This window comes from Ostrea edulis, chromosome 3 (assembly GCF_947568905.1).
Source record: "Ostrea edulis chromosome 3, xbOstEdul1.1, whole genome shotgun sequence".
NCBI lineage: Eukaryota > Metazoa > Mollusca > Bivalvia > Ostreida > Ostreidae > Ostrea > Ostrea edulis.
This window is the reverse complement of record NC_079166.1, coordinates 59621757-59648431: the sequence shown is the minus strand read 5'-3', so window position 1 is coordinate 59648431 and position 26675 is coordinate 59621757. Positions and strand designations below refer to the sequence as shown.

The window sequence follows — 26675 nt, the reverse complement described above, 5'->3', positions numbered from 1 at the left end:
CTCCCGACTTCATGACATCATAAAATCCGAAATAACATTCGGGAAAAGTAAGTCGATCCAATAAAAGTAAACCCCAGTATATCAGAGATTGGTTTTGAATCAACTCAATTGAATTTTATTTGTCATCCAGCATATAAGTTGTAAATAAGCGAAACATCGCTAAACATCGCAAAAAGCTTGAGGGATTATAGATTTGTATAATATCGAAAATAAACTTAATGTATCCGTAAAATAGAATGCTCTCTACTAATAATATTAACTGCAGAATGCCATGTTTACAAATGCACCTTTAAGAAGCTATTAAGTCAACCAGGAAGTTACCTGTCATTTCTTAAGACCGAGATTGCACACATCAAGATATGCTGCACATCTAGATATGCATTTCTATTGGCATTTTAAGCACAAAGAACCTTCGCATTACATTGATTTTTATCTTGGTTTCTCACTACGTTCGTTTCGAAAATGTGAACGTAGTCCTAAATATGGTCTCTAAGGCGTTCGGTATCACCTGCTTTCACAGAAAACCTCGCTTTCATCAGATATAATGCGACAGAACCACGATTCTCACTTTGAAGGAAGAATAATGCACCAGGTATACCTGATATTGACGGAAAGTGGAGGAAACGTACACTAATATTTAGAAATTGAAAACATTCAAATGTATCCAGTTTAGTTGATAATGCAGGGTTAGTAGAAACTATGTTTGAAAAAAAAAATAGACTGCTGCTACACTCGACTCATAGTCTACGGATCACCAGTTGACAGGTTAAATTACTAAGCTACCCAGTTAGGTAATTAAATTGAAAGGGAATATTCTAGCATCGCTGATATTTATATTTTCATTCATGTTGTAGAAGAAAGTCAGCTAATTTGACGATGCTTTATTCATCCTTCAAGGTCATATCGTATTAACGTCTTTAAAATATTAGCGAATTAATTCTTTGCATGTCAAAAACTGACTTTTAGCGTGTCTTAAATGAAATGCAGCCGAAGTTGTTTTTTATAAGTGAACTCATACCAAACCCCTTTATCCCCCTTACTACATGTAAGGGCATGTCGAATACAATAACAAAAGAAAAGAAAATTCATTCCGTTAGAAATAAAGTACATGTACACGCATTGTGATCTGTATTTTGAAATGTGATTTTTAATCATTTCATTTCTATTTTATTGATTTTTGAAAATGTACCAGTGCCAGCCATAGTACATGTATCATAACTTTTCTGATCAAAAATATGTATTCAATAATGTACAGATTATCATAAAAGAACGTAAATTACAGATGTTTAGATCAAATACATATACGTTTACCAAACAATGTTTAAACTCTGACTCGTGTAAGTATTATTTACTCACGATTCCTCGCTTTCCTCGCTACATTTTAGGGGCATTTATGACTCCCTAACTTAATTAACGATATTTTTTGTACAACCGGGGCTTGGAATCAAATCCGTATCGTGGCTATTCATCGAACTATTTCGACAAAACAACTTGCTGTCTGATACGTTTCATACCGATTGTTAGACCATTTTTGTGACACTGACTTTGACGTTAATTATGCCCAACTCTCTATTTTGCATTGCTTATAGGAGTTATTAGATTAATCGCTGTTCGTTTTCTTCACCTTTCATTCATACGATATTGTCAAACGATGACTTAAGATAACTCCGTATTTGCATTATTATCTGATAAAAGTATAAAAAAAAATGTGTATTTATTATAGGATTAAACATTCTTTTTGAAGAATTTATCGATGTGTAAACTCCGGATATTTTACTCACAAACTTAACATAAAAGTGCTTCGCACTTTTATTCAGTTTGTGATAAAAATGTCCGGAGTTTACACATCGATAAATTCTTCAAAAAGAATGTTTGATTCTTATAATTCCAATTCATTCACTTTATTAACAATTGCAAAAATTTGAATAGTTTCCTTGCACTATGTTATTTGTTTTCAGGCGTGTATGAATACATCGCGTTTTCGGATTTATTGATGTATAAACTCTTGTTCAGCTTTATTTTTGTCCAATCAAAACAATTGTAATAAATAACATTGGAATTATTCCCATTTATTAAATCTAAAACTAACAAATCATAAGATGAAATATAAGTGTCATCTAAATGTATGTTTTAAGATGCGAGACATACATTAACAGAATTATATATCAACTCCAGAAAATTGTCATTTTTCTTAAACAGCATTATCAAAAAAAAAAGTATTATAACAATTCGATAGTATTCGTAGCTATTTCATGAAACTGTTTCTTATAGAATATATAAAATGCCTTTCAAATAAAGGAAATATGTCGCATAATGGACTTGGTAAAGGATTCAACAAGAAACATTAATGCAAGCACCAAATCTTGGGCCGGAAAGATTTTGGGAGGTGTAAGAACTAAATATTTTAAGAAAAGTTGTTCCAAAGAATTAAAGCGCGCAATAATTACTACGCGACGACTGAAGTAATTTCGATCAAATCTGGAGATGAACGAACTAAATGAAAAGAATAGTTAATTATATGAAGTCACTAGTTTTTGCTAGCTCAGTAATGCAGCTAGTCTTATATTATATTTTAATTTAATTCGCAATACCAAAGTCAACAGCAGGCTATATAAACAGTTCACGCTTGTCCAATCTATCGATACAAAAGTACGTTTGTCTGATCAATTAAATATCAGGATCAAGATATCTTTGGCATATCATCAATTCTTCGTAAGTCACAGTACATGGTCATTGTGATTTAGTAAAAGATTTAAATTACAATATAACTTACCATAGCATGCGATATTGTCGCCAATTAAATCTGACAAACTAAAGTATGTACGCAATATTACAGATTGCGATGAGACATGACGTCATCTGTTACAGCGAGTAAGACATTCATGACGCATTTTATTCTTCGATAGGCAGATGAAGCATACATCCCCAAGTTAAAACATAATGAAACAGCAATTTTGCTAATACTTGATATACCGTTTTTTTTATGTCACATATGACATCGTTGTACAAATCGCATTTTCTTCTTCTAATGTTTACGACATAGATGTTGAATGTAACGTAACTTGTAAACAAATACTCTGTGTTTTATTCAAATAATGTGGCGGGGGTCAGATAATACAGTATTCCAGTGTGCACGTTTAATTCCGTTGATGTTTAATTTCATACATCGAAGGTCTATCAACGTAACGGTTCTAAGTAATGCAATATAAAATTAGAAAAGAAAAAGTAATGCCGTCTTCGTTGTCAAGAAGATGTACCCTCACACCAAGTTATCTTTATACAGTATGAATGGAGTTTTATCAACGTACTTAGCCAATCCAATTGAGTGTTACAAGGAAAATTGAATTGTAATCATATACTATCTTGTCAATGCCTTCATTGGCAGATTTAAAAGAGGCGGAAACTTGCCCACTTTTTCGTGAGAAAACAAATAGTGGAGCAACTGCAGAATTGAGATTATACGTTTTAAAAAACACGTGTTTAAAATAGTGAATTAATCATTTCTTATTTATTGATTTTATTACGAATTATGTATAGGTAGAATGAACAATAAAGGTAACCCAAATAGCCTCAATTAAAACCCTTAAGCGCGCAGGTCATCACCCTACTGCACCTGGGGTTTGTTTTGTTTTTTGGGGTTTTTTTTTTTTTGCTTTCTTTTTTAGTTTGTTTTACAAATTCTACGTGACAAAGAATTAAAAAACAAATTAAGCCCACAGCCATCTTATTCATTGAAAAATAGTATTAATTATAACAATAACCTATAGAGATGTTCCTTAAACGTACGTTATTAAAAATAGGGCTATTTGTTTTAGGAATTTCGTTGAATTGTTCACTAGCCGCACACATTATATTTGTAGAAATACCCCTTATTTAGTTAATAGAACAACTGAAAGTAATACCCAATCAAATCAAATCCAGCATACATGTACTTCCTGATCAGCACATTTCAACATGTCTATCCGTTAAACGCCTCATTATATTATTGATTCTTTTACGTTTATAAGCTATTATTTTCTTTCTGAAAAGTATAAAAAGTTGTGATAAAAGTGAGCTGGTGAATATAACGAACAGTGATCCATCTCATAACTACTATAAGCAATGCAAAATAGATAGAGAGTTTGGCAAACACGGACCCCATGGCATACCAGAGGTGGAGCCAGGTGCCTAGGAGGAGTAAGCATCCCCTGTCGACCGGTCACACCTGCTGTGAGACCTATACCTTGATCAGGTAAACGGAGTAATCGTAGCCAAAACCACTCTGTCAAGAACGCACTAACAACCGGTATGACGCACGTCAGACAGCTTTTGACCAAATGATAGATTACATTGGCAAACTTGTGAAATGGTGACTTTAAATGAGACTACTGAAACCGCTGTAATATCAACTTGTTTGTCAGTGGCTGCTGCGAGTAGATCTACAAAGCTGTTGATTAAATGAGGTCACAATATAAATTAATTGACGTCATGATACGGACAAAATACTTCGGATTATCAGGCAAAATTGGAGTCGCGGATCAAAAAGGAACAAGGAGAAAATATGTGTACATCAAGCATCATTGCTATAATAACCCGATTTATTCTGTAAAACTAATAAATCACATTATTCATACATTTCTAATTGAAAGCTATCATTACCCTGATCTTGTGTACTTTGATTTACTGGGATATGTCTTTTAAAGGAAATATCACTTCACAGATGTTAAGAACTTGTCTACGAGAAAACCATGCAAAATGTGATGGAAGCAAGGTTGTCGGATCAACAACATATTTTTAGTGTAATAAAGTACATCAATATCAAATACTTTGGCATATTTTTTTCGGGGGTGTAGTCATTGGATAGGGATTTGCAGCCATGTTACTAAAAATAGCACTTTTGTTCTGACAAAAGGGTAAAATTATGTATATTTTACCCTTTCTATTTAAAAATTCTAACAGGTTATTGAAATTGGATTTTTAAAAATTGACACAGGTTATAAAACAACTGGATATGCATATTCATATAGTTTAGTGGGAATCTAAAATTTCACTTCCGTTTAAGTGCACAAAGGTCACAAATTTGGCACGATTCCAGATTTTGATAAATTGCAGAAAATGATAACTTTTGAATCAACTAGTAGTCAAAAAGTAACGCTTTGATTTATTCAAAATTACTTTAAATTTCATCTTATAGAGAAGAAGTATATTTACGATATATCAAAAATCTGTCTTTGGACTCTCGATTATAGTAAATATATTAACACTTCAAGTTGGGCATTTTTCCTGCTTGTAGAGCTTTTATTCTGGTAGCCACCTAAACCTGTTTGCCATGCATGGTCCTTGTCATATTATTAAGTCTTATATAATTTTATGATTTCACATCAGATGACCAGAAGTATGTATCAATCATTTTTTGTTGCTATGGGTCCTGGTTGCCATGGTGACAAATTGGAAAATTTGAAAAAAAATAACGTTTCTAAAAAAATATGCATCGTATGAATAGTTGTAATTTAACAAAATTGATATTTGTGTACTTTTAAAATGCAATTTTTAAAAACAAATTTCATGCCAATTTATATTATGCTATATATAATAAATTCTTTATTTAGACAGGATAGCACGATTAGTACAAATGACTAGTTTACATTGTGGTCCTACAGAGACTTAAATATACCACAAGCAATTGGATCATATTTCTTCATAGATTTGCTTTTCCCATGGATACAATAAGGATAAATCTTTTTTTTTTTTCTTTTTTTTTTTTAAATCTGACTGGTTGTTGAAAACATTCTGAAATAATCAAACTTAATCGCAAATACTAAGCCAGACAGCAATGTAACTTTTGAAAAGTTGTATGAGAGTCACAATATTGATATTCTAAAACAAATAAAATTGTTGCCATAGTAACATTTAGACCAATTTAAAGACTGACGTGCTTTAAGTTCAAAGGTAAAACTTGTGTGAAGACAGAACTTAATAAATATCCACAGAAAAATACCCCAAATCTTTATCTTTTCCTCGGGACAGTTAACACGTCATATGAAGTTGTCAGGTACAATATATTAGATAAAAAGTACTTTGTGGTTAGGAATTTTTAGATGTCATCAAACTTTAACAAATGAAGTACCCAGAAAAAAATTGAGCAGCAACCCTTAAACAATAAAAATAACATGCTTAATATGTACATATAAACAAGAGTTGTCAGATGACTGTACCTAACCGTTTGTTCAAAAGGTTAAAACTTTTTGAAAAATAGGTCAAAGTCCAAGGTCGACGTTGACAGTTCTGGTAACAAAAGAAATGGCATCTATGTTTGAAACATCAAATATCTATCACTCTTGGTTCAAAAGATATAACCAAGATAAAGTTTTTGAACAGTACGTCAAAGTTCAAGGCAAAGGTCGTTAGGTCAAACCAAAACAAAGGTCTCTTCATGAGGCATCTATATATGTAAAATATCAAAGCCTTATCCCTATTGGTTCAAAAGACATAGCCCAGGTTGAAGTTTTTTTTTTAAAAAATAGGTCAAGGTCACAAGGTCGAAAGTCTTGGTACCACATCAAAGGTCTCTTCATGGGGAATCAATAAGGGATATATGAAAACCCTACCCCCTTGGTTTAGAAGATATAGCCCAGGTTAAAATGTTTCCTTAAAGTGGCGCCGACGCCAACACTGGGGTCATTACAATACATGTAGCTCTCCGGATAGTCGTCCCGGTGAGCTAAAAGGAATGTGCATGTTCTTTTCTTGTCTTTCTTTTGTTTTTTATTTTTACATGTAGCATATTATTCTACATTCTAAATCCATGCAAAAGGGTTCGAAGCAGCCATATTCAATACCGGAAATTAATGATTATAAACATTTTATTGAGAGGAGAGGGGTGGTAATGGTAAAATGCTCTTAGATAGTGAATGATCTTGTTAAAATCATAAAATAATCAATAATGTTGAATATATCTAAATACAGAAATTTTCTTTACATTCGCACGCCACTCCCAACACCATTACACGTACAAATGAAATCTAGCTTAAATACCAACTGACAGTAATCGCATAAATTGCACCGAAGACGAAAGTCAGATAATAATAACGTCCGAATTCGCACAAAAGTAAAGAAGTTCGCTTGTAATAATTGGAAATATAATTTGTAATGAAATGTACTGTTTATACCTGACCCGACTGGTATAGTCTGTCCTGTCTAAACACATACAGTGTAGCTAGGTGGAGAGGCACCGTAGTTGGCACTCATCACCAGGGCGGAGGGTGTGGGTGGGTGGCAATTTTTTATAGAACACCCCAACCTCCCTAAAATTACTTTTAACACAACCCGAAGCTCAAAATCCCTGATAATGATAATAATGGGGGGAGGGGGTTCCAAGGATTTAATCCATCAGTTCAAGCTTCCATTTCAATTGTTTATTGATTGCCATAAAAAAGTAGAGGGGGTCTGATTTAGCTAAAGAGACCTGATCGAAATAATCTTCGGTTTCCCTGTCAGATAAATGATTTTTCCAAATTTTTTCCCGATCAATTTCTCATGATGAACAAAGTATAGTGACGATCCAAACTCTACCTACATCAATGACTTTAAGAAACTACATTAGCATATACATATACGTAATACCATCAGTTTACAATATCTATATATTTGTTGTTGGTAAAATAGAGAAAGGTGTAAATTTTCGCATGTTGAATCGTAACCTATGATTAAGCATCAAGTATGTCATATTGTTACATTGAGCACTGAAGAAGAAAGATACCGAGCAAACTGTTACAGTATACATTCTTTGAGTTCACTTTATGCATTTTTATTTCACACTTTTCTTATTTTGTCCTGTCCTCATTACTTAGTGCATATTTGTAAACTAATAACAAATTTTCAATCATGATGGTAATTTTTTTTTTATACATTTTGCAAATTCGGGGAGGAGGGGGGCTGCACTAGATTCTCACATGCTCCATCTAGACTGACTATAGATGCATATTTTCTTTGATTTCCTCCATATAACATCTAAGCATTTTCGGTTAATGCATGAATTATCAAGGAAAGAACGTTTTCAATTCTTCAATGACAAAATGCCTGCCCACTGGTACTAGTTTGCAGTATAACAGGACGAAGTACGGATACTTTTTAAACCCTGCCAATATTTAGAAATTCCTGGATTACATTCACAGATACTGTTATGTCTTTCACTGATATCACATAAACATGATGTACAGATTCTCAAATCCCATTTCAAGTTGGAATCATAACATTCCATAATATTGCTATCATTTTGTACCTTCTACATATGAAGAGTGCATCAAAGGGGAGGTAATTCCAGCAACAGGTCTATTTCATTAAAAGACCCCCTTTTTCATATAAAAATAGTAGATTACTGGGATTTATTTATTAGAAAATGTTAAATCTATAAATAAAATTAAATTTCCAAACAATTTATGCATCTAATATCACAAATTTTAAATCTTTATTCTTTTAAAAGATAATTTTAAATGCTTAAAAATATTCATTTTTGTCAGTTTTTAAATTTTAATTGCAAATGAACGGCCAAAAGTCCAAAGTACAATTTTTTATATTTTACAGACAAGGATTTGATATCAAAGTATTATACACTTTTAAAGAAATTTAAGCGTTACTTTTGCAGGAACACCTATTTCAAAATTGACCATATAACACAAAATGAAAAACGTTTGGCACAATGCCAAATTACAGGCTCCATGTAATCTCTATATGGACACTTATGATGTCAAACATGATTTCTCCATAAGTGGTTTACATGGAAATATCATAAAAAATCCATTCTTTTCATAAGCCTTCAGAATTGATTTGCATTTTTGAAAAAATAAAACCCTAATATTTAAGGATTTTTCTTGTGTTCAAAGACTAATCCACGTGTAAATACAGAATGCGCTGTTACTAAAAATAGAAATGACCTATCAATAAATTGACCCCAAATTATAATTATTCCAACCATATACTCAAATGATATAAATGATTAGAAATGATATTGATGACCACCATTTCCTTCATTTTTATATATTTGCATGGTTTTCTCGTAGACAAGCTCTTAAATTAAAACACGTTTTAATTGTTTAGAACATTTTGTTAGTAACATGCACGTGAAAGTGCATCGGATTTGGTAGTAAACCATGTATTTAGAAGTGAAATGATTTCCTTTACAAATTCATTTATATCTTCAATAAGATACTTTATATGTGTAATAAATTGTACTGGTATGCATAATAATTACACATGTACAAATGGTCAAGTTATTCTGTGATATCGAATCAAATTAAAGGTAATACACACATGCAATAATCATAGCAAATCATATCTTCGTGGTCTTTAGTGATCAGGTCTTCCAACAGTCTTTTAAAATTACCATGGGCACGAATTGTGCTCCTTTGTTAGCTGACCTGTTTCTATATTCATATGAAGCATAGTTTATTCAAAAATATTTACATGAGAAGAAAAGATATCTCGCTATGGCCTTTAATTCGACATCTAAGGAATGACTTTAATTTCGCGAAGCGGATTATAAAAAAGCGTAAACTGACCCAAACCAGGTTATACTCGTATAACTTGCCCCAGAATTAAAGACATTCCTTATAATTTAATGCAAGAGACAAAGATGCTAACCTTCGTTTATCAAAATGTACATACACTCGGAAAAATATAAGTCAACCAAGCCGCGCAATGATTTACTTAGCAACAGCGACACGAAACGTCTAGCTGCGAAGCCAAAGGTCGCCATCTTAGTTCTACGGAGCCTAGCCATTTATCAAAGTATTGTATCGAAAGTGAAGTTTATCATGATAAAAAATATGTGTAGACTATCCATGTAATGCGTATTTCGCTGCCCTTTAGAGATACAGATCGACTTTAAAGTCGCTCATCTCCGACAGATTGAGAAAATACGGGAAATTGCATTGTTTAGGCCTACCCAAAATAAATCTTCAAATATCAGAAAATGCAATAATTTACGGCTTTCAACTCTGTGAAAACTTCTACTAAACGAAAACTTACCCTTGTATGCAAATGTTGTCGCTAATAGTAAATCCGACACAAGAAAATATGTAAGTAAGTAACAAATAGCGATCCACATGTCAATGTGTCTGACGTCATGTGATAAAATGTGACGTATGAATTTTTGTTTGCTTTGTTGAAAGACGGATCAAGGAATGAAACAACGCACCCCCTCCTTTTTCCCAGTGAGAAATGTATTTCAAAATGAACAGGGTAATGCTTACTTGGCAAATCATTAATTCGAATGTATAATATCTTTGTTTTAATCTATTAATAGTATTATTCTACCGTACATACAGAGAAAGATGTTTTACAAAAGTGATTTGCGTACAAGTAGGCCTAGATGCTAATATTGACAACGAGAAAACGAAACGTGTATCAAACCGAAGTATCTTATTGTGCACGTTAACTTTCTACTCCATAGAATACTCCCTACTAACAAGTATTTATTCCAATTGAAAATTAAAGACTCTCCAATGTGCAGCTTTTGTGGTGTTCATATCGAAACATTAGAACACCTCTTTTTTGATTGCATACAAATAAAGGAGCTATGGTGTGATGGTGAACAATGGATTTTAGAACAGTTTCATATCCCTGTAAATTTTGACAAGCTCACTGTACTATTTGGTAAATACTGTAATAGACATATGTATAAAGTTCAAAACTTGATTTTGCTTATAGTAAAACAATATATTTTTTCTTGTAAATATCAAAGGAGTCCGCAAGTACATATATCTGCGATTAGAAAAATAGTTACGGACAGAATTGTGGTTGAGAAGTACTTGCTGCTACGAAACTGTAAATATGGTGAATATGAAACTCACTGGCAGAGAATATGTGAAAATCTATGTTAGTAATTAGGTCTATTTGTACTTTTTCATCAAATAGGTTTGTGCTTCTTTTTTGTGTTTGATCAATAGATATATTATATCTAGATCTATTATACTTATCGAAATTTGTTACCAAGAAAATAATACCTTTTGTACCTCTCTCTCTCTTTATCTCTCTCTCTCTCTCTCTCTCTCTCTCTCTCTCTCTCTCTCTCTCTCTCTCCTGAAAAAGATTTTTACATCATGCATATACTTACATAAAAGAATAAGGTAAATATGAAATATAGACAGTATTAGAGTTAATATTATTGAGTTCGTATTTTAAAATGAATTTAATATGATGTGAAAATATCCATCTAACCTATCTCCCACATGTATGCAACAGTGTATGTATGAAGTGAAAATTTTGTAAATAAAAAAATTATAAAAAAAACAACTTTCTATTCCATAGAACGCTTAAAACAGTGCTGTGATGTAAATTTAGAGAGAGAGAAAAAAAAAATAGTTCCGACATCTGGTTGTCAAGGGGGTGTGTCCCCATACCTAACCAGGTTATACAAAAATAACTTGCGTTCCTCAATTGGAAATTGACCAATCAGAGACATGGATACAATAAGAATTAAATTATTTAGATATATCGATGACGTTTTGTGTATTAACAATAATAACTTCCATCCATATGTCGATTTGATATATCTCTGTGAGCTCGAAATAAAGCACACTACAGAGTCGTCCACTTCTGCTTCATACTTAGCTATTCTATTGAAAGTAGACATTAACGGCAAACTGACAACTCAACTGTATGACAAACGGGGTGATTTCAGCTTCTCCATCGTCAACTTCCCATATTTATTTAGCAATATTCCATTATCACCTGCATATGGTGTTTATATATCTCAACTGATTCGATATGCAAGAGTTTGTTTTGCGTATATAGTCAGTTTTTAAATCGAGGTTTTTCTACTGACAAACAAGTTGATAGTAAAGGGGTTTCAACAGTTTCAATTGAAGTCAGCATTTCGCAAATTCTATGGTCGTTATAAGCATCTAGTTCGTCAATACAAGCTAGCATTGGGTTAAATGCTGTCTGACGTGTTTCATACCGATTTTTAAGCCGTTCTTAGCACACTTATTTTGACTGAGGATAACTCCGTTTACCTGATCAGGATATAGGGCTCACGGCTGGTGTGACCTGTCAACAGGGGATGCTTACTCCTCCTAGGTACCCGATCCTACCTCTGGTGTGTCCAGGGGTCGGTGTTTGCCCAACTATCTATTTTGTATTGCTTGTAGGAGTTATGAGATTGATCACTGTTCGTTATCTTCACGCTTCATGGTATATCACGCATATGGTCAATGCATTCGTGTAACAGGTGACATAACTTAAAAAGTGCCATACGTATTTTTTTAAAAAGGATGTTTAGGTAGTTTATAAAATCAATTCAATTGCAATTTAAATGTGTACATAAAATCTTGCTGACGTGTGAAAAACTCAGGGAATCAATATTTGCTTCCGATATTACACGCACGTGTACTGATCTAGTCTTACACACTGTGTAGAATGACATTTATTACAATCTAATTAAAATCAGATTCTATGATACGCTCACAATCACTATAATAGGATCTGACATAACCCCGTTGACCTTTTGTTTAGAATATTCATGAGAATTATCAACCAGTCAGATTGCGCCATACAGACAATGATGGTTATTCAGGCGGTTTCCGGCAATTCGTAAACAAGTTGTGGTAATCAGTTTCCCACGAAGTTTATTGCACATTATAAAATTGTATATTCTCACATAAGGAATTTTAAACTTTCGCAGTAATGTCTAATCTATTCTGTCCATACAAACAACAAAACGTACCAGATAAAGTACACACAAATCAAATTAATTGTGAATTGCGATTTATGTATGAATAGGGATGGGCACGATTTGAATAGTTTTCAAAATAGTTTACTTAAAACACGCGAGGAATATAAGGCCAGTCGACGTAAACGATGCATTGTGACGTCACATTTAACTGTGATATGTTTTCTGTCAAACCAAACAATCGCAGCCGTTTTCCTTGAATTCTAAACACCGACAGTTTCAAAGCCGACGCGCTGATTGGCTGATATAAAATGCATCTGAACATGACCCCTAATCGGGTTATGTCAGATCTTACGCAGAGTATACGGCGTGGATATAAGAAGTCTGATTTTAATTAGATTCACAATTATCACATTAACTAAATAACGTAAACACTTTCTTCTCATTAACGTCGATCTCTTTAAACATGGACCTATACCCATCCAGACATCACCAAAAATACACTGCCCCAACTATAAATAGCCACTGTCATTCCAGTGAAGCATATATTCCTTATGTCTATCCGACTTCCACCACATCATGTCCATGCGGAATTCATAGATCACTTCCGAATGAAAGATTTTGGTACGAGTTAATGTTTGCTGATGTATTGAGTTCTTGGTATGTATGGGTATCATCAGTTGTTGCTGTTGTCTGATTGCCATGACTCATATAATGTGGGGAAGAATTTTCGCCTCTCTTCATGTAATGCCTCCTTCAAAATATTTATAAAAACACTACAAAATTTATTAATTGTTTTTGCATTTAAAAAGTCGTGCTTGTAGTGTTCTTCCCTTATTTTCACGTTTGTTGATGAATTGATTCATTTTCTAGACAATAAAACTTTACCACATTAAAACCATAATTAGAAATGTACAGAATATATAAGCTGGGAACATGTAAACTATAATATATCTATTTTCTCCTGACTTCGTGATCTTATAGTATTCAAACTACAATTAAACATGCATAGAATATATTCGATTTGAACATGTAAACTATAATCTATCTATGTTTGTTTTCCACATTGTATATGTATTTTTAATTCCACTCTATATGGACTCCACACATCATCATTAATCATTTCGATGTGGTATATGGATAGAACATTGCATTTATTCATAATGCATTTTTTATTATGCAATAGGTGTTTTTAAGTATTTGAGTATCATTACCTTTATTTTACGAAACAGCAAATTTTAAAATGATTGTATTGTTACCTTGCAGCTATTAATACACCACATTGAAAAACGTTGAAGATTATAGATACGACAAGTCCAGTTATATAACCGTATGGGACATCACTCGCTGAGGAATCAGAGGGAGCTGGCATTAAAATAGCTACAAACAGATATAATGGAACAATAATCTGATTTTGAGGCATTTCTATTCTAATTTCAATTGTATCTTTAAAAAGAAAAATGCACTTGAAATCTTACTATTTACAGTATTAACATACAGAATATTAGCTATAAAATCGCAGTTTAACCAAACCTTTAGGGACCTTTGACATTATCTAGAAACGCTATCAACAGAGGCGCAGTTTAAATTGCGATCATAGCTCATAGTTTGTTCCAATTGATACAATGTAATGACGGTTATTTTTTATATCTAAAAGTAAAAGTGTGTGCAACTAAACATTTCAATTATATTCAAATAATATGTCTTAGGACGACAAATTTAGATATAGTTTATACACTTAAATCTATGTACAATATTTATAACTTAATCAGTTTACTTATGTTTAAATTCCTTCATATGTGTAACAAACAGGGACTGCATGTACTGTTGGAATAAGCACAGCTATGTTGTTGTACGCGATGGTAATATTTCAAAATTTAGATTTATCTGCCGAATTCATCAACGCGTTATGATGATTCGTCTTTGGAAATAGTTGAAATGTACATGTAAGGGTTACCATGAATGAATATAATTCCTGAGTTATGTATATGTAGAAAACGTTAGAGTTGAATATTATTTGTTTGTAAAACCACGAAAGTACAAACCGCTTTAACACTGTCATTTATCTGAAGATAATAGATAACAATAGATTAGACAAGAATACTTTCTTAATTCAGCCTATTCAATAAATAACCGTACATGTTTGATATCTTTAATCTGTGTAAAGTTCGCAGCATTCATTGATTTATGATAGTTAGAGACTTTGATATCCATGAAATTCAAATTCATTCAACGACAAAGTATCTACATCTCACCATTGGTACGGGTTGTTATATATGAAACATTACTAACGAGGAAAATAATTCAAATGAAATATTATTTTTCAAAATCATAATATTTGTCGAACCCTGGACTAAAATTCATTCCAGTTCAACATTGGGTCTCAAAAGGTAAAACTGAAAATGTGAATATAAACATGATCAGTCTCACAACCTGTAAGAAATACAGAATTAGGAGTTGGGTATACACGGACCTGCGGACATACCAGAGGTAGAATAAGGTGCCTTAGAGGAGTAAGCATCCCCTGTCAACCGGTAACATCAACCGTGAGTCATATACCTTGATTAAACAAGAGGCCCATGGGCCACATCGCTCACCTGAGTCACCTTGGTCCATATCAGAAGATTTTCCTTATCTATTTGCATGTAAAACCGTAGTCCCTATTATGGCCCCAAACCTACCCCTGGAGGCCATGGTTTTTGCAAACTTGAATCTACACTATGTCAGAAAGTTTTCATGTAAATATGAACTTCTTTGGCCCAATGGTTCTTGAGAAGAAGATTTTTAAAGATTTTCCCTATATATTTGTATGTAAAACTTTGATCTCCTATTGTGGCCCCATCCTACTCCAGGGGGCATGATTTCAACAAACCTGAATCTGAACTATATCAGAAAGCTTTCATATAAATCTCAGCTTTTCTGGCTTAGTGGTTCTGAAAAGAAGATTTTTAAAGATTTTTCCTATATATCTGTATGTAAAACTTTGACCCCCTATTGTGGTCCCATCCGACCCCCGGGGGCCATGATCTTAGCAATTTATAATCTGCACTATATCAGGAAGCTTTCATATAAATCTCAGCTTTTCTGGCTCAGTGGTTCTTGAGAAGAAGATTTTAAAAGATTGTCCTATAAATTTGTATGTAAAACTTTGATGCCCCCCTTGAGGCCCCATTCAATCCCCGGGGTCCATGATTTTAACGAACTTGAATCTGCATTATATAAGGAAGCTTTCATATAAATCTCAGCTTTTCTGGCTCTGTGGTTCTTGAGAAGATTTTTAAAGATTTTCCCTATATATTTGTATGTAAAACTTTGATCCTCTATTGTGGCCCCATCCGACCCCCGGGGGCCATGATTTTAACAATTTAGAATCTGCATTATATAAGGAAGCTTTCATATAAATCTCAGCTTTTCTGGCTCAGTGGTTTTTGAGAAGAAGATTTTTAAAATTTTCCCTATATATTTGTATGTAAAACTTTGACCCCCTATTGTGGCCCCATCCGACCCCCGGGGGCCATGATTTTAACAATTTAGAATCTGCACTACCTAATAAAGTTTATCTATAAATTTCATCTTTTCTGGCCCAGTGGTTCTTGAGAAGATTTTTTAATGACCCTACCCTATTTTTACCTTTTCTTGATTATCTCCCCTTGGAAGGTGGCCTTGCCCTTCATTCTAACAATTTAGAATTTCCTTTACCTAAGGATGTTTTGTGCCAACTTTGGTTGAAATTGGCCTAGTGGTTATTAAGAAGAAGTTGAAAATGTGAAAAGTTTACAGAAGGACAGACGGACGGACAGACGGACGGACGGACGCCGGAATACAGGTGATCAGAAAAGCTCACTTGAGCTTTCAGCTCAGGTGAGCTAATAATGGAGTAATCCGTAATTAAAATTAATGTGTAATGAAGAGTCCAACAAATGATATGAACCACGTCAGACAGCAATCGACCCAATGACAGATTGTATTGGCCAACTAAATCATTATAACGACCATGGATTTTCCGAAATGTTGACTTAACACGATACTGTTGAAACCCCTACATCAACTGTTTTGTCAGTAGCCTGACTCTATCTAAAAACTGATCATATGCATAACAAACCATTGCGCATCGAATCAGTTGAGACACAAACACCATATGTAGATGATAAGGGAATATTGCTAATTGAATATGGGAAGCCATCTCATTTATCATTTAGTTGAAATTTTAGTTCTCCGTTTTATCATAATGTAATTGGGATTTGAGCCTGCAACAGGATATCAAAATTCTGTTCACAGAAGTATTCAGATTGAAAAGCTATCATATTCTAGAGAATGAAGCATATCTACGTAAAATTGTATCTTCTTTTCAATCATAAATTTATCTATGAGTAACTGTAGAAAAGGAACACTGACCAAACTCATACAAAGTTAAGAGAAGGGCAAACACGGAACCCCGAACGAACTAAAGGTGAGATCATGTGCTTAACAGGAGTAAGCAACCCTTGTTGAATGACCACACCGCCATGGACTACATATCCTAAGCAGGGAAACAAGAACATTCATAGTCAAAATCACTGACTTAATAACGGTCTATCAGTTGGTATGAAACACGTCAGACAACCATCGACCATATGACACTTGTACATTTGTATATGCAAATTAGATCATTATAACAACCACATAATTTGCAAAATACTGACTTTAAACAAGATTGATGCAACCACCGTAACATTATTTTATTTGTAGGTAGCTTGCTGGTATAAAAATTAATATACACAGAACATGATCTAGAATTTTGAACCCGTTGAGATCCATAAAAACCATCGTTTGGTGATAATGGAATAATGCTACAGAATTATGGTGAGTTGACGATAGAGAAGCTGAAGTCATCTCGGTTGTCGTAAAGTTGACATCTATTTTCAATAAAATGTGCATGGATGAAGCTAAAAATATGCTTCATTTCCACTTTGAACACTTTATGTTTTCATAATAACCATTTCTAGAAGTAATGAGAAAAGTTGAAATGATCAAAATAAATTAACAAAATACCGATATTTCTGTCACATTTCTCTCCAGTGAATGACGTTTCACATCCCCCTGAACAAGTTCCGTTAAACCTGTTACACGTTGTTTTGTTAGCACAGTTGCCACTACATGCTTTTAGGCAATCCTCTCCATGCCATCCGAATGTACATTCTTTATGAAAAATTCAGTACAAATAAATACAACAACATATGTAACATCATTAAGTGGAAATGCATATCTGAAAACAAAATGTTTACATTTTTTAGTTAATCGCTGATACGTTTTCGCAGCAAACCTATTATTCTCATTTTTTATGGAAGTTCTTGTACTTATATTTTCAATAAGACTTTAGATGAAAGATGAAGGTGAAGGTAACGAACAGTGATCAATCTCATAACTCCTATAAGCAATACATCATAGAAAGTTGGGCAAACAAGGACCCCTGGACACACCAGGGGTGGGATCAGGTGCCTAGGAGGAGTAAGCATCAATTCTAAATGTACGTATGAGGTATCTAAAGAATTATACATCCAACAAAATCTAACATGTGTAATTAAATCAATAAGGAATAGATATTTCTTTTTATGATCAATTTAAGTTTACCCGTGGAACAGTTAAATCCCATCCATCCAGCACCACACCCCTTTGTACAGTTACCGTATCTGTGGTCGCATGACTGGTCTTTGCAGTTCGCATTGCATTTGTCAGAGCAGTTTTTCCCAAACACACCAGCGTCACAGGCTTGAAGAAGTAATGATCATAACATCAGTCTAGATAAAAGGTAAAAGGTAATTCTACAAATGATCATTTTTATCCCCGAAAATCCCCGATGATAATATTCAGGATGAAACATCTATGGCACAATAATAGTCCAACACTCCACAAAAGTGGACAACGCACGACTGGTAGGCAATGGGTAGCTTTGTATATATGAAAGGTAAAAATAACAGCGATTAATATCATGTGTCGTATAAAGAATATACAATGGACAGTAAGGAACTTGGACCCCCTGGAAACACCAAAGATGAGATCAGGTACGTAGGACGAATAAATATCCCCTATTGACTGGTCACACCAGCGTTGATCTTACTATTTTGATCAGGTATATGGTGCAATCCAAAGTCTAAATCCGTATATCAGAGATGAAGAACGGTCCAACAGTTGATATGAGACAGGAGGTATAACGTTCGACCTAATTTTGGCAGGTTTTATTTGCAATGGAGATCCTTAACAACGAATACAGAATTTGCAAAAGGTTGACGTGTGATCAAACTTTGCTCACGATGTTAAATAAACGTAAGTTTGCTTACGATAAAGTGCAGGGTTAGCTGAATTTGGTAAAATTACATGAGTGATGACATACATTTATCACAACGTTGACCTGTGTATCCATCGTCACATCCCATGACGCAGACTCCGTCAACAGGATCACATTTATCGTTTAGACAGGAGGAACATGCGTAAGAGCAGTGTTGACCATACAATCCATCTACACATTCTAATTTAAACATAATACATGTAACAGATATGGAATGTCTACATCTTTTTTAAAGTTTCAAAAATTGTATTGATAATTTATTGCACTACAATTTACATGATAAATTTTGTTTGTGCTGTACTTAAAAAGATTTTAAAAATGTAGCAATTGAGCAGTTCGTTCCCATCCAGCCAGTTTTACAACCAAAAGTACATTCACCACATACGTGATCACATGACTGGTTTGCACAATTTTACTACATTGCATTGAACAATTTTCTCCATACCATTGATCGTCGCAAACTTTAAAATAAATTTCAAATCTGAGTTTGGGTTTTTTTCCACATCAGTTTGAATTGATTCACTTTCTCAATTTGTTACTTTGAAAACAATCCGCATTTATTCGTTCTGAGAGATATTTCTAACTTACTTCTATCGCATTTCGACCCAGTGTATCCGCTTCTGCATCCAGTACTACATTTTCCGTCAATGTGGTTGCAATCTATATGAATTTTGCAAAATTCACTGCAGGTTTCTGAACAGTTAGGACCATACAATCCTTTCTCACAAGCTATAAAAACACACATTTTGTATACACAGTACAAGAATTAAGGTAAATCTGGTATCTTCTAATAATGAAAGTATTGAGTTATCATGTTTCGACTAATAATGATGAAAGACAGGTATTTCCATTTCTTACAATTTTTGATAAAAAATATCCTCTGTATGTTTTAAATAAGTGTGTCTTAAAGAGATATTTTGGATTACCTTGACTACAATTTAATCCTATCCAACCGGGTTTACATCCGCCTAGGCAGTTACCCGTGATATAATGACAGGATTTGTTGATACAGTTTGTATAACATTCCATAGAGCAGTTCTTGCCATACCAGCTATAATCACAACCTTAGAGGAAGTGAAGGTATGTAAGTGTAATGACTGAAGTTTTAAGACTGAATAAAATCAGTATGATATTCAATATATTAATGAAACATTTTTCTTTTATGTTTCATTTTATTTACGTTCTCTACACAGTTGCCCTTTGTATCCATCATCACACCCAAAGACACAAACTCCAGTTACATGATCACATGTATCTGCTAGACAATATGAACTGCAGGTGTCTGAACAATTCACGCCGTGATGTCCATCAGGACAAACTAAAACATAATGAACTTGTGTTGAATTCATAGCAACATAGCAATCTTTTCTTTTCTGCTAAATTAGAGGCATTGAATAAAAATATTATCCTCAGTCTGGTCACACACCGGAACCAAAATTGCTCAACCTTTTATTAGAACACACTAAAGAAACACAGGCTGGTAATAGTTAATTGCCTTCAACCGATAAAACATTTCTAAACTTACATTAAAGATGTATTTTTTAAATGAGCTATTTGTTCCAATAATGATTGATTCGTTTCTCGTAATTACAATTACATAACATACCTTGACTGCAGTTTGAACCTATCCATCCTGCATTACACCCACCACTGCAATGACCCTCGACATGGTGACAGGAATTGTTTATGCAGTTAATACTACATTTCGCAGAACAATTGCCACCAAAGAATCTTTGATGACATCCTTTCATAATATAAATTAGAATCTAAGATCATATAAGGATTATCCTTACAAATTTCAATACTATTTTCTTTCATGTAATTTTGTTTAAAATGTTACTAGAATACAGACCACTCCTTGAAATTATTTTCAATATACACCGGAAATATAGTTTCTTTCTAGTTGATGTTTGATATAAGAACTCCTCAAAAAAGTAAAAACAGTAAATACAATATCTACAGATCCAGGTAGTTGAATGAGATACAAAACTTGTTCCAAAATATTTATTTACACATTTGATGTTCCGTGATATAAATTTACAAGCAGAATACGGTGCACGTTTAACATACTTTCATTACAGAATGATCCCTGGTATCCGTCCTTACAGCCCTTGTTACAAAATCCAGTTTCGTGATAGCACTCTTCATTCAGACATTTATAATTACAAGCCGTAGAACAATTTTGTCCGTAAAATCTTTCAGGACAGGCTGAAAATAAAGCTTCATTACTGTCAGAAATATATATATATATATATTTAGGGAAGCGTGTGAAATATCACTGGTTGAAGACATTTGGTAGTTTTTGTTTGCAAGATGTGTTCGTTCGAAAAGTGTACGTATAATACTTGTTTTGATACCATTGAACACTTACTATTGTTACAAAGGCTTCCTGTATACCCAGGTTTACAGCTCTGACACTTTCCATTTGTTTTATCACAGGGTACGTTATTCAGACAGTTGCCACTGCATGTGGAGATACAATTAAGGCCATATCTTCCGTCTTCACACGCTAATTAAATAGAAAAAAATGTTGCACAATAAAACAACAAGGTAAGATCAATATAATTTAAATTCCGTGGTTTTGTTATCATCCAACTGTAGGTTATTTTTTTCAATCAGTGTATGATGAAAAAAAAAAACCAACGGCCAATCTTATATATATGCAAGGTGAATATAACGAACAGTGATCAATCTCACAACTCCTATAAGCAATACAAAATAGATAGTTGTGCAAACACGGACCCCCGGACACATCCTTTATAGGATACAAAGTTAAGATTATGTTTGGAATTCCATTAGATAAGGAGGAGACTTTGAATAAAGTATGATCTATATATCAATATTATACATGTATATATATAGCTGCTATGTAAATATTTATCAATTCAATAGAGCAACAAGCATACAATCTAAGGCTTGATATGAATATTGGACTCTAAATAGTACACCGTTTAATACCATGTACTGTAATATAGATATAAATATATTAGAAAACCAGTACCTTTATCACACTGTACTTCTTCCCATCCGTCTCCACACCCATTGTCACAATTACCACTTATGTGATTACACGATACTCCGTCCCTGCAGTGTCCAAGACACTCAGATCCACATTCCATGCCGTAGTACCCATTGGGGCAAGCTGTTGTCGAGAAACAATGAACTATTCAAAAATATATCAACTATTTAATGTCATGGACTTCGATATAGAAACACATGTAAGAAAGTGCATGCCATGATAACAATATTCTCCTTGTCATCCGTCTCCACATCCATTTTCACAATTGCCACTTATGTGGTTACGAGATATTCCGTCCCTGTAATCTCCCCGACAAACAAATGGCTGTTGACGAATAAAATTGTATATTCGTTGTCTGAACTCTATATCCTTACATATTACAGAGAGAGAGAGGGGGGGGGGGGGGGTAGAGAGAGAGAGAGAGAGAAAGACCACAAATAAAAAATCAAACCATACTTTTCTTACAGAAGTTCCTTGTCCAACCAACAGTACAACCAAGACAGGTTCCATCAACAATATGACATATTTTTTCCTGACAGTTAGATGGACACATCATGTCACATTCCTGTCCATAGCGTCCGGGCCTCAGACAACCTTGTAAAACATAATATAAAAGACCGAACTCACCAACCATATAAATAGTTTGATTTTATCAAAAATTTTAAATTGTTAAAATAACAATCTATAATATAAATTAACTTTTTTCTTTATATTATGCATACAATTACTCATAATTATATCAATGCATTGCTATAAGTTTGTGGTAATTCGCCTAAAGATGATGACGCCTCGATAAGACAGAAAAAGTTAAGATAGCTTCATATTCATTGAAAGTCAGCATTTCGCAAATTTTATGGTCGTTATAAAAATTTAGTTTGCAAATACAATCTTTCATTGGGTCAAATGCTGTCTGACATGTTTTATGCCGATTGTTAGGCCGTTTTTTGGCACACTGAATTTGACTACGGATAAATCCGTTGACCTGATCCAAAAATAGGGCTCACTGTGGGTGCGACCAGTCGACAGGGGATGTTTCCCCTTTGTAATACCTGATCATACCTCTGGTATAGCCAGATGTCCGTGTTTGCCCAACTCTGTATTTTGTATTGCTTATAGGAGTTATGAGACTGATCACCGTTCGTAATTTTCACATTTCATTAGAAAAAATTGAATTTTTATTAAACAGCATAATACAAATATAAAAATGTTTGTGAAAATGACAAACTGGTAATGTTGACGTTTTCCGTAACTGTTACTTTTATAGATATCGATAAATAAACTGTGGATATCAGCGAAATCATTATATGATTGACATACAATAGAGGGAATACCAAATGTAACGTCAGCGTTATTGCCTTTGACAGTATTTTAAAAGATATATATATATATATTTATACTAAATGTTTATTTATACTAAATGTAAAGCTTCTGAAGATTTGAAATGAAAGCGCTAAAGCTTTACTAAACGTCTTCGTGTTTCATTTTTATTTTTTACCTATACTTTTACCGATCATTTGGGAAAAGTAACTATTATCTATCTATCTACATATATATATATATATATGACGTTATCCGACGTTAACATTAATGGATTATGAAATGTTGTAACAAATACATTTGTTAACAGTATTACAAAAAATAAAATTTGTTCATTGTTATTTTTTATTAGTTTTTCATATATTAAATAATGCAGTTTCTTTTTGCTGCAAGTATATATATATATATATATATATATATATATATATATATAAGTGGTTGTCATTGAAAAAAAATAACAGTTTTTGGTATCAAATATTATACTAAATTTCTTATTTTACCCGGTGAATAAAATTCCTTCAAGAGATATATAACTTTTTTGGCAAAACCTATAACATCATATGAAGATGGACACTATAACTTAGTCAAAGCTGAAAAGAACAATATAACAGTCCGTGATCAATTTCATAATTCCTGCAAATAATTCAAAATGAAGAGTTGGGCAAACAAAGTCCGCTAGACACAACATTGGTGGGATCAGGTGACAATATAACGTCAGAAACATAAAGATGAAAACATATTGTACCAATGTACGCCTTTGGTATGTGAAGGTGGGGAATAATGAAATTAAAATGTGGTAAACATTTATTATTTCAAAGACGGTGTCCATGATATCTAGGCTTTTACGCAGTTCTAGGAATCAATAATTTATACTGTTTTCGTGTATAGTTTAAATAATGACTGATTTTGTGACGCCATGCTCCAAAATAGAAATTTGTAGTTGGGATATGATTATGCTTATGATTCTTTGTTTTTGACTCAACAAAGAAAATATTCAAATTGCATTGAAGGACGTTCGAATGTTAGGATCGCAAATTGATATTGTTAACCGTAGCCCTTATATAAACAATATACGATTTAAAAAGACGAACACAAAACATTAGCAATGTTTTTCTTTATATATTCCTGGCAAGTACAGTGTACTTCTATGATTCGACTTTGGAAAAGTGAAAACCACTCATACTAAGCACGACCACATTGGATTCCTTTTTTTTTTAGTATAACGGATTCAATTATTTCACAAATACATGAGATATATAGGAACTACATTGATGTATGATAGTGCAAACATTACCCAGAACGATCACTTCACATAGTTCTGTAAGAGACTTCATTTCGTAACCAGCGGGATAATGTACTCCTGGCAGTCTTTCGTTGTAAAATATAACATAACGGCCGTGACTGACACAGGTAGTGCTAAAGTCCAAGGGAGGCAAATCTGGTCCGTCCTTGTAACACAGATAGCCGTTCTCAATGTTAGATGTGTTTGATACATACAACGAAAACCCTGCCATTCTTCCTCTTTGTCGCATTTCTGAAATATATGCATTGGCGCTGTATGAGTTCTGTCTAAAATTAAAAACAAGAAGAAATTAATCTTTAATAACATGTTGTGCATCAAGTATGATTTTATTTCTTTACTGATTGGTTTCCTGTAGAATATATTGGTTATTTAATGACGTATAGGCGACTCCAATAACTATTGAATGACTGTTTAAGTTCTCTAATAAGTTCGAATAATCTTTAAGTTCATAAGCATATGGTCAACAATTTTATGTTTAAACTATGAATGTATCGAAAAAAAATATTTCCACCTGTAACTAGCTGCGGAAATAGCTCGTGGTAGGGGTAACAGTGGAGTAAGTCACGGAACTAATAATATAACCGTTAAGATTGCTTAGATTTACTGCCCAACATTTCCCGTGCATCACTCAAGTTTCAAACTTGTTACTTGTTTTCTAACTACGTGCCCCGAGTGCCATATGAATATATATATATATATATAAGATATATATATATATATATATATATATATATATTTATATATATATATATATATATTTATATGGCACTGTGACAGGACTGCTAAAACCCTCAGTGTCTGAGCTATATTTGCATAATTGACATCTGAGGTCTGAGCATGTTTTGAAACCTCCATTGGGTAAAGGGTTATCCAGTTTGGTCCTTACTATCATGTCCTTCAGGTTTTTGGGGCTTCTGAAGGATGCCATCCGTGGTTCCTTAAAAACACCAGCCATTCGTTTGTTGGCATGCAGAATGGGCAGGTGATTTTTTTTAGATTACCGCTGATGTTCTTGATGTTGGGATGATACGTAGTGACCAATGGAACCCTGTCATTCTGAGGTTTTTCTTTATACTGGAGGATGGATTGTCGGTCCTGTATTGACACACACACACACACACACACACACACACACACACACACACACACACACACACACACACACACACACACATACGTGCATAATGCCGAAACTCACTACACAAGACTTTACACCTGAAACTCACTACACTATGTTCTAGTTATGCTAACCAGAATATAAATTCATTTTTACGTAATGTGGGACATCTGTATATTGTTCTGATACTTGAAATATAGAAAAGCCGTCTCTAAAAATATTGAATTTACACCGGATACCTACGACACGGTGTCACATGACTCATGTGAACACACACGGGAAACTCACTACAGAGTGTTTAAACGTGATATATTACCCGAAAGTCACTACATTTAGTCTGGCGATTGATTGAGAGCACAGGAAACTCAAGCATTTCAACCATTTTCAAAAAAACAAACAAAAACCCAACAATTTTTATTTTACAGTATCCCCCTTTACAGCAAACAGGACTATTCCGGATACTAAAGTAAAGGGGGGGGGGGTCTTTACTTTGGTATACGGAATAGTCCTGTTCGCTATAATTTACATGTGTTTATTGAAATAAAATCCCAGTCTTTTATGCATTGTTTTACTTCAGTTTATCACAAAATATTATCCGGAAAGTTGGTACCTTTAAAAGAACTAGTTTTTTTTTTTTTTTTTTTTTATTTCAGACGATATGGCTTCTCGGCCAGTGCATGAGGTTGTGTTTAGCAATGAATATTTTCATATTTCAATGACTTCATATCCGAAGAAGAGCCTCGGTTTGAAGTGTCACATTGTAACCTATATATTTGATCATAAGTTATATTAATTAAAGGTATTTGATGTTCTACCAAGGAGTGGATGCAAGGGTTGGAGGACGTGTACCAATCCTCAGAGGCAATGGGTCTGAATAGTCCGGCGTTATGCCTTCAGTGCGTCCATGGTTAAGCCCTGGTGGGGCCTGGGATGACACAACTGGTG

The 26675-nt window shown here is 33.7% G+C and overlaps 2 protein-coding genes across 2 annotated transcripts; both read right to left on the bottom strand.

Annotated features, from left to right (window-relative positions):
• Positions 1 to 12228: 12228 nt before the first annotated feature.
• LOC130053603 (multiple epidermal growth factor-like domains protein 10) lies at positions 12229 to 20725 on the bottom strand. The gene is made up of 9 exons (XM_056160959.1): positions 20581 to 20725; positions 20155 to 20292; positions 19901 to 20038; positions 19563 to 19703; positions 19020 to 19154; positions 18260 to 18397; positions 17681 to 17827; positions 13909 to 14029; positions 12229 to 13403 (listed from the first exon to the last, which is right to left on the bottom strand). Exons 1-9 carry the CDS (start codon positions 20723 to 20725, stop codon positions 13244 to 13246), a joined length of 1263 nt encoding a protein of 420 aa, XP_056016934.1. The 3' UTR covers positions 12229 to 13243.
• Positions 20726 to 20907: 182 nt separating this feature from the next.
• On the bottom strand, positions 20908 to 22578 carry LOC125673268 (multiple epidermal growth factor-like domains protein 10). Its single transcript, XM_048909779.1, has 4 exons — positions 22450 to 22578; positions 21976 to 22116; positions 21346 to 21483; positions 20908 to 21182 (listed from the first exon to the last, which is right to left on the bottom strand). The coding sequence occupies exons 1-4, from the start codon at positions 22547 to 22549 to the stop codon at positions 20983 to 20985; spliced, it is 579 nt and encodes a 192-aa protein (XP_048765736.1). The 5' UTR covers positions 22550 to 22578; the 3' UTR covers positions 20908 to 20982.
• Between the last annotated feature and the right edge of the window lie 4097 nt (positions 22579 to 26675).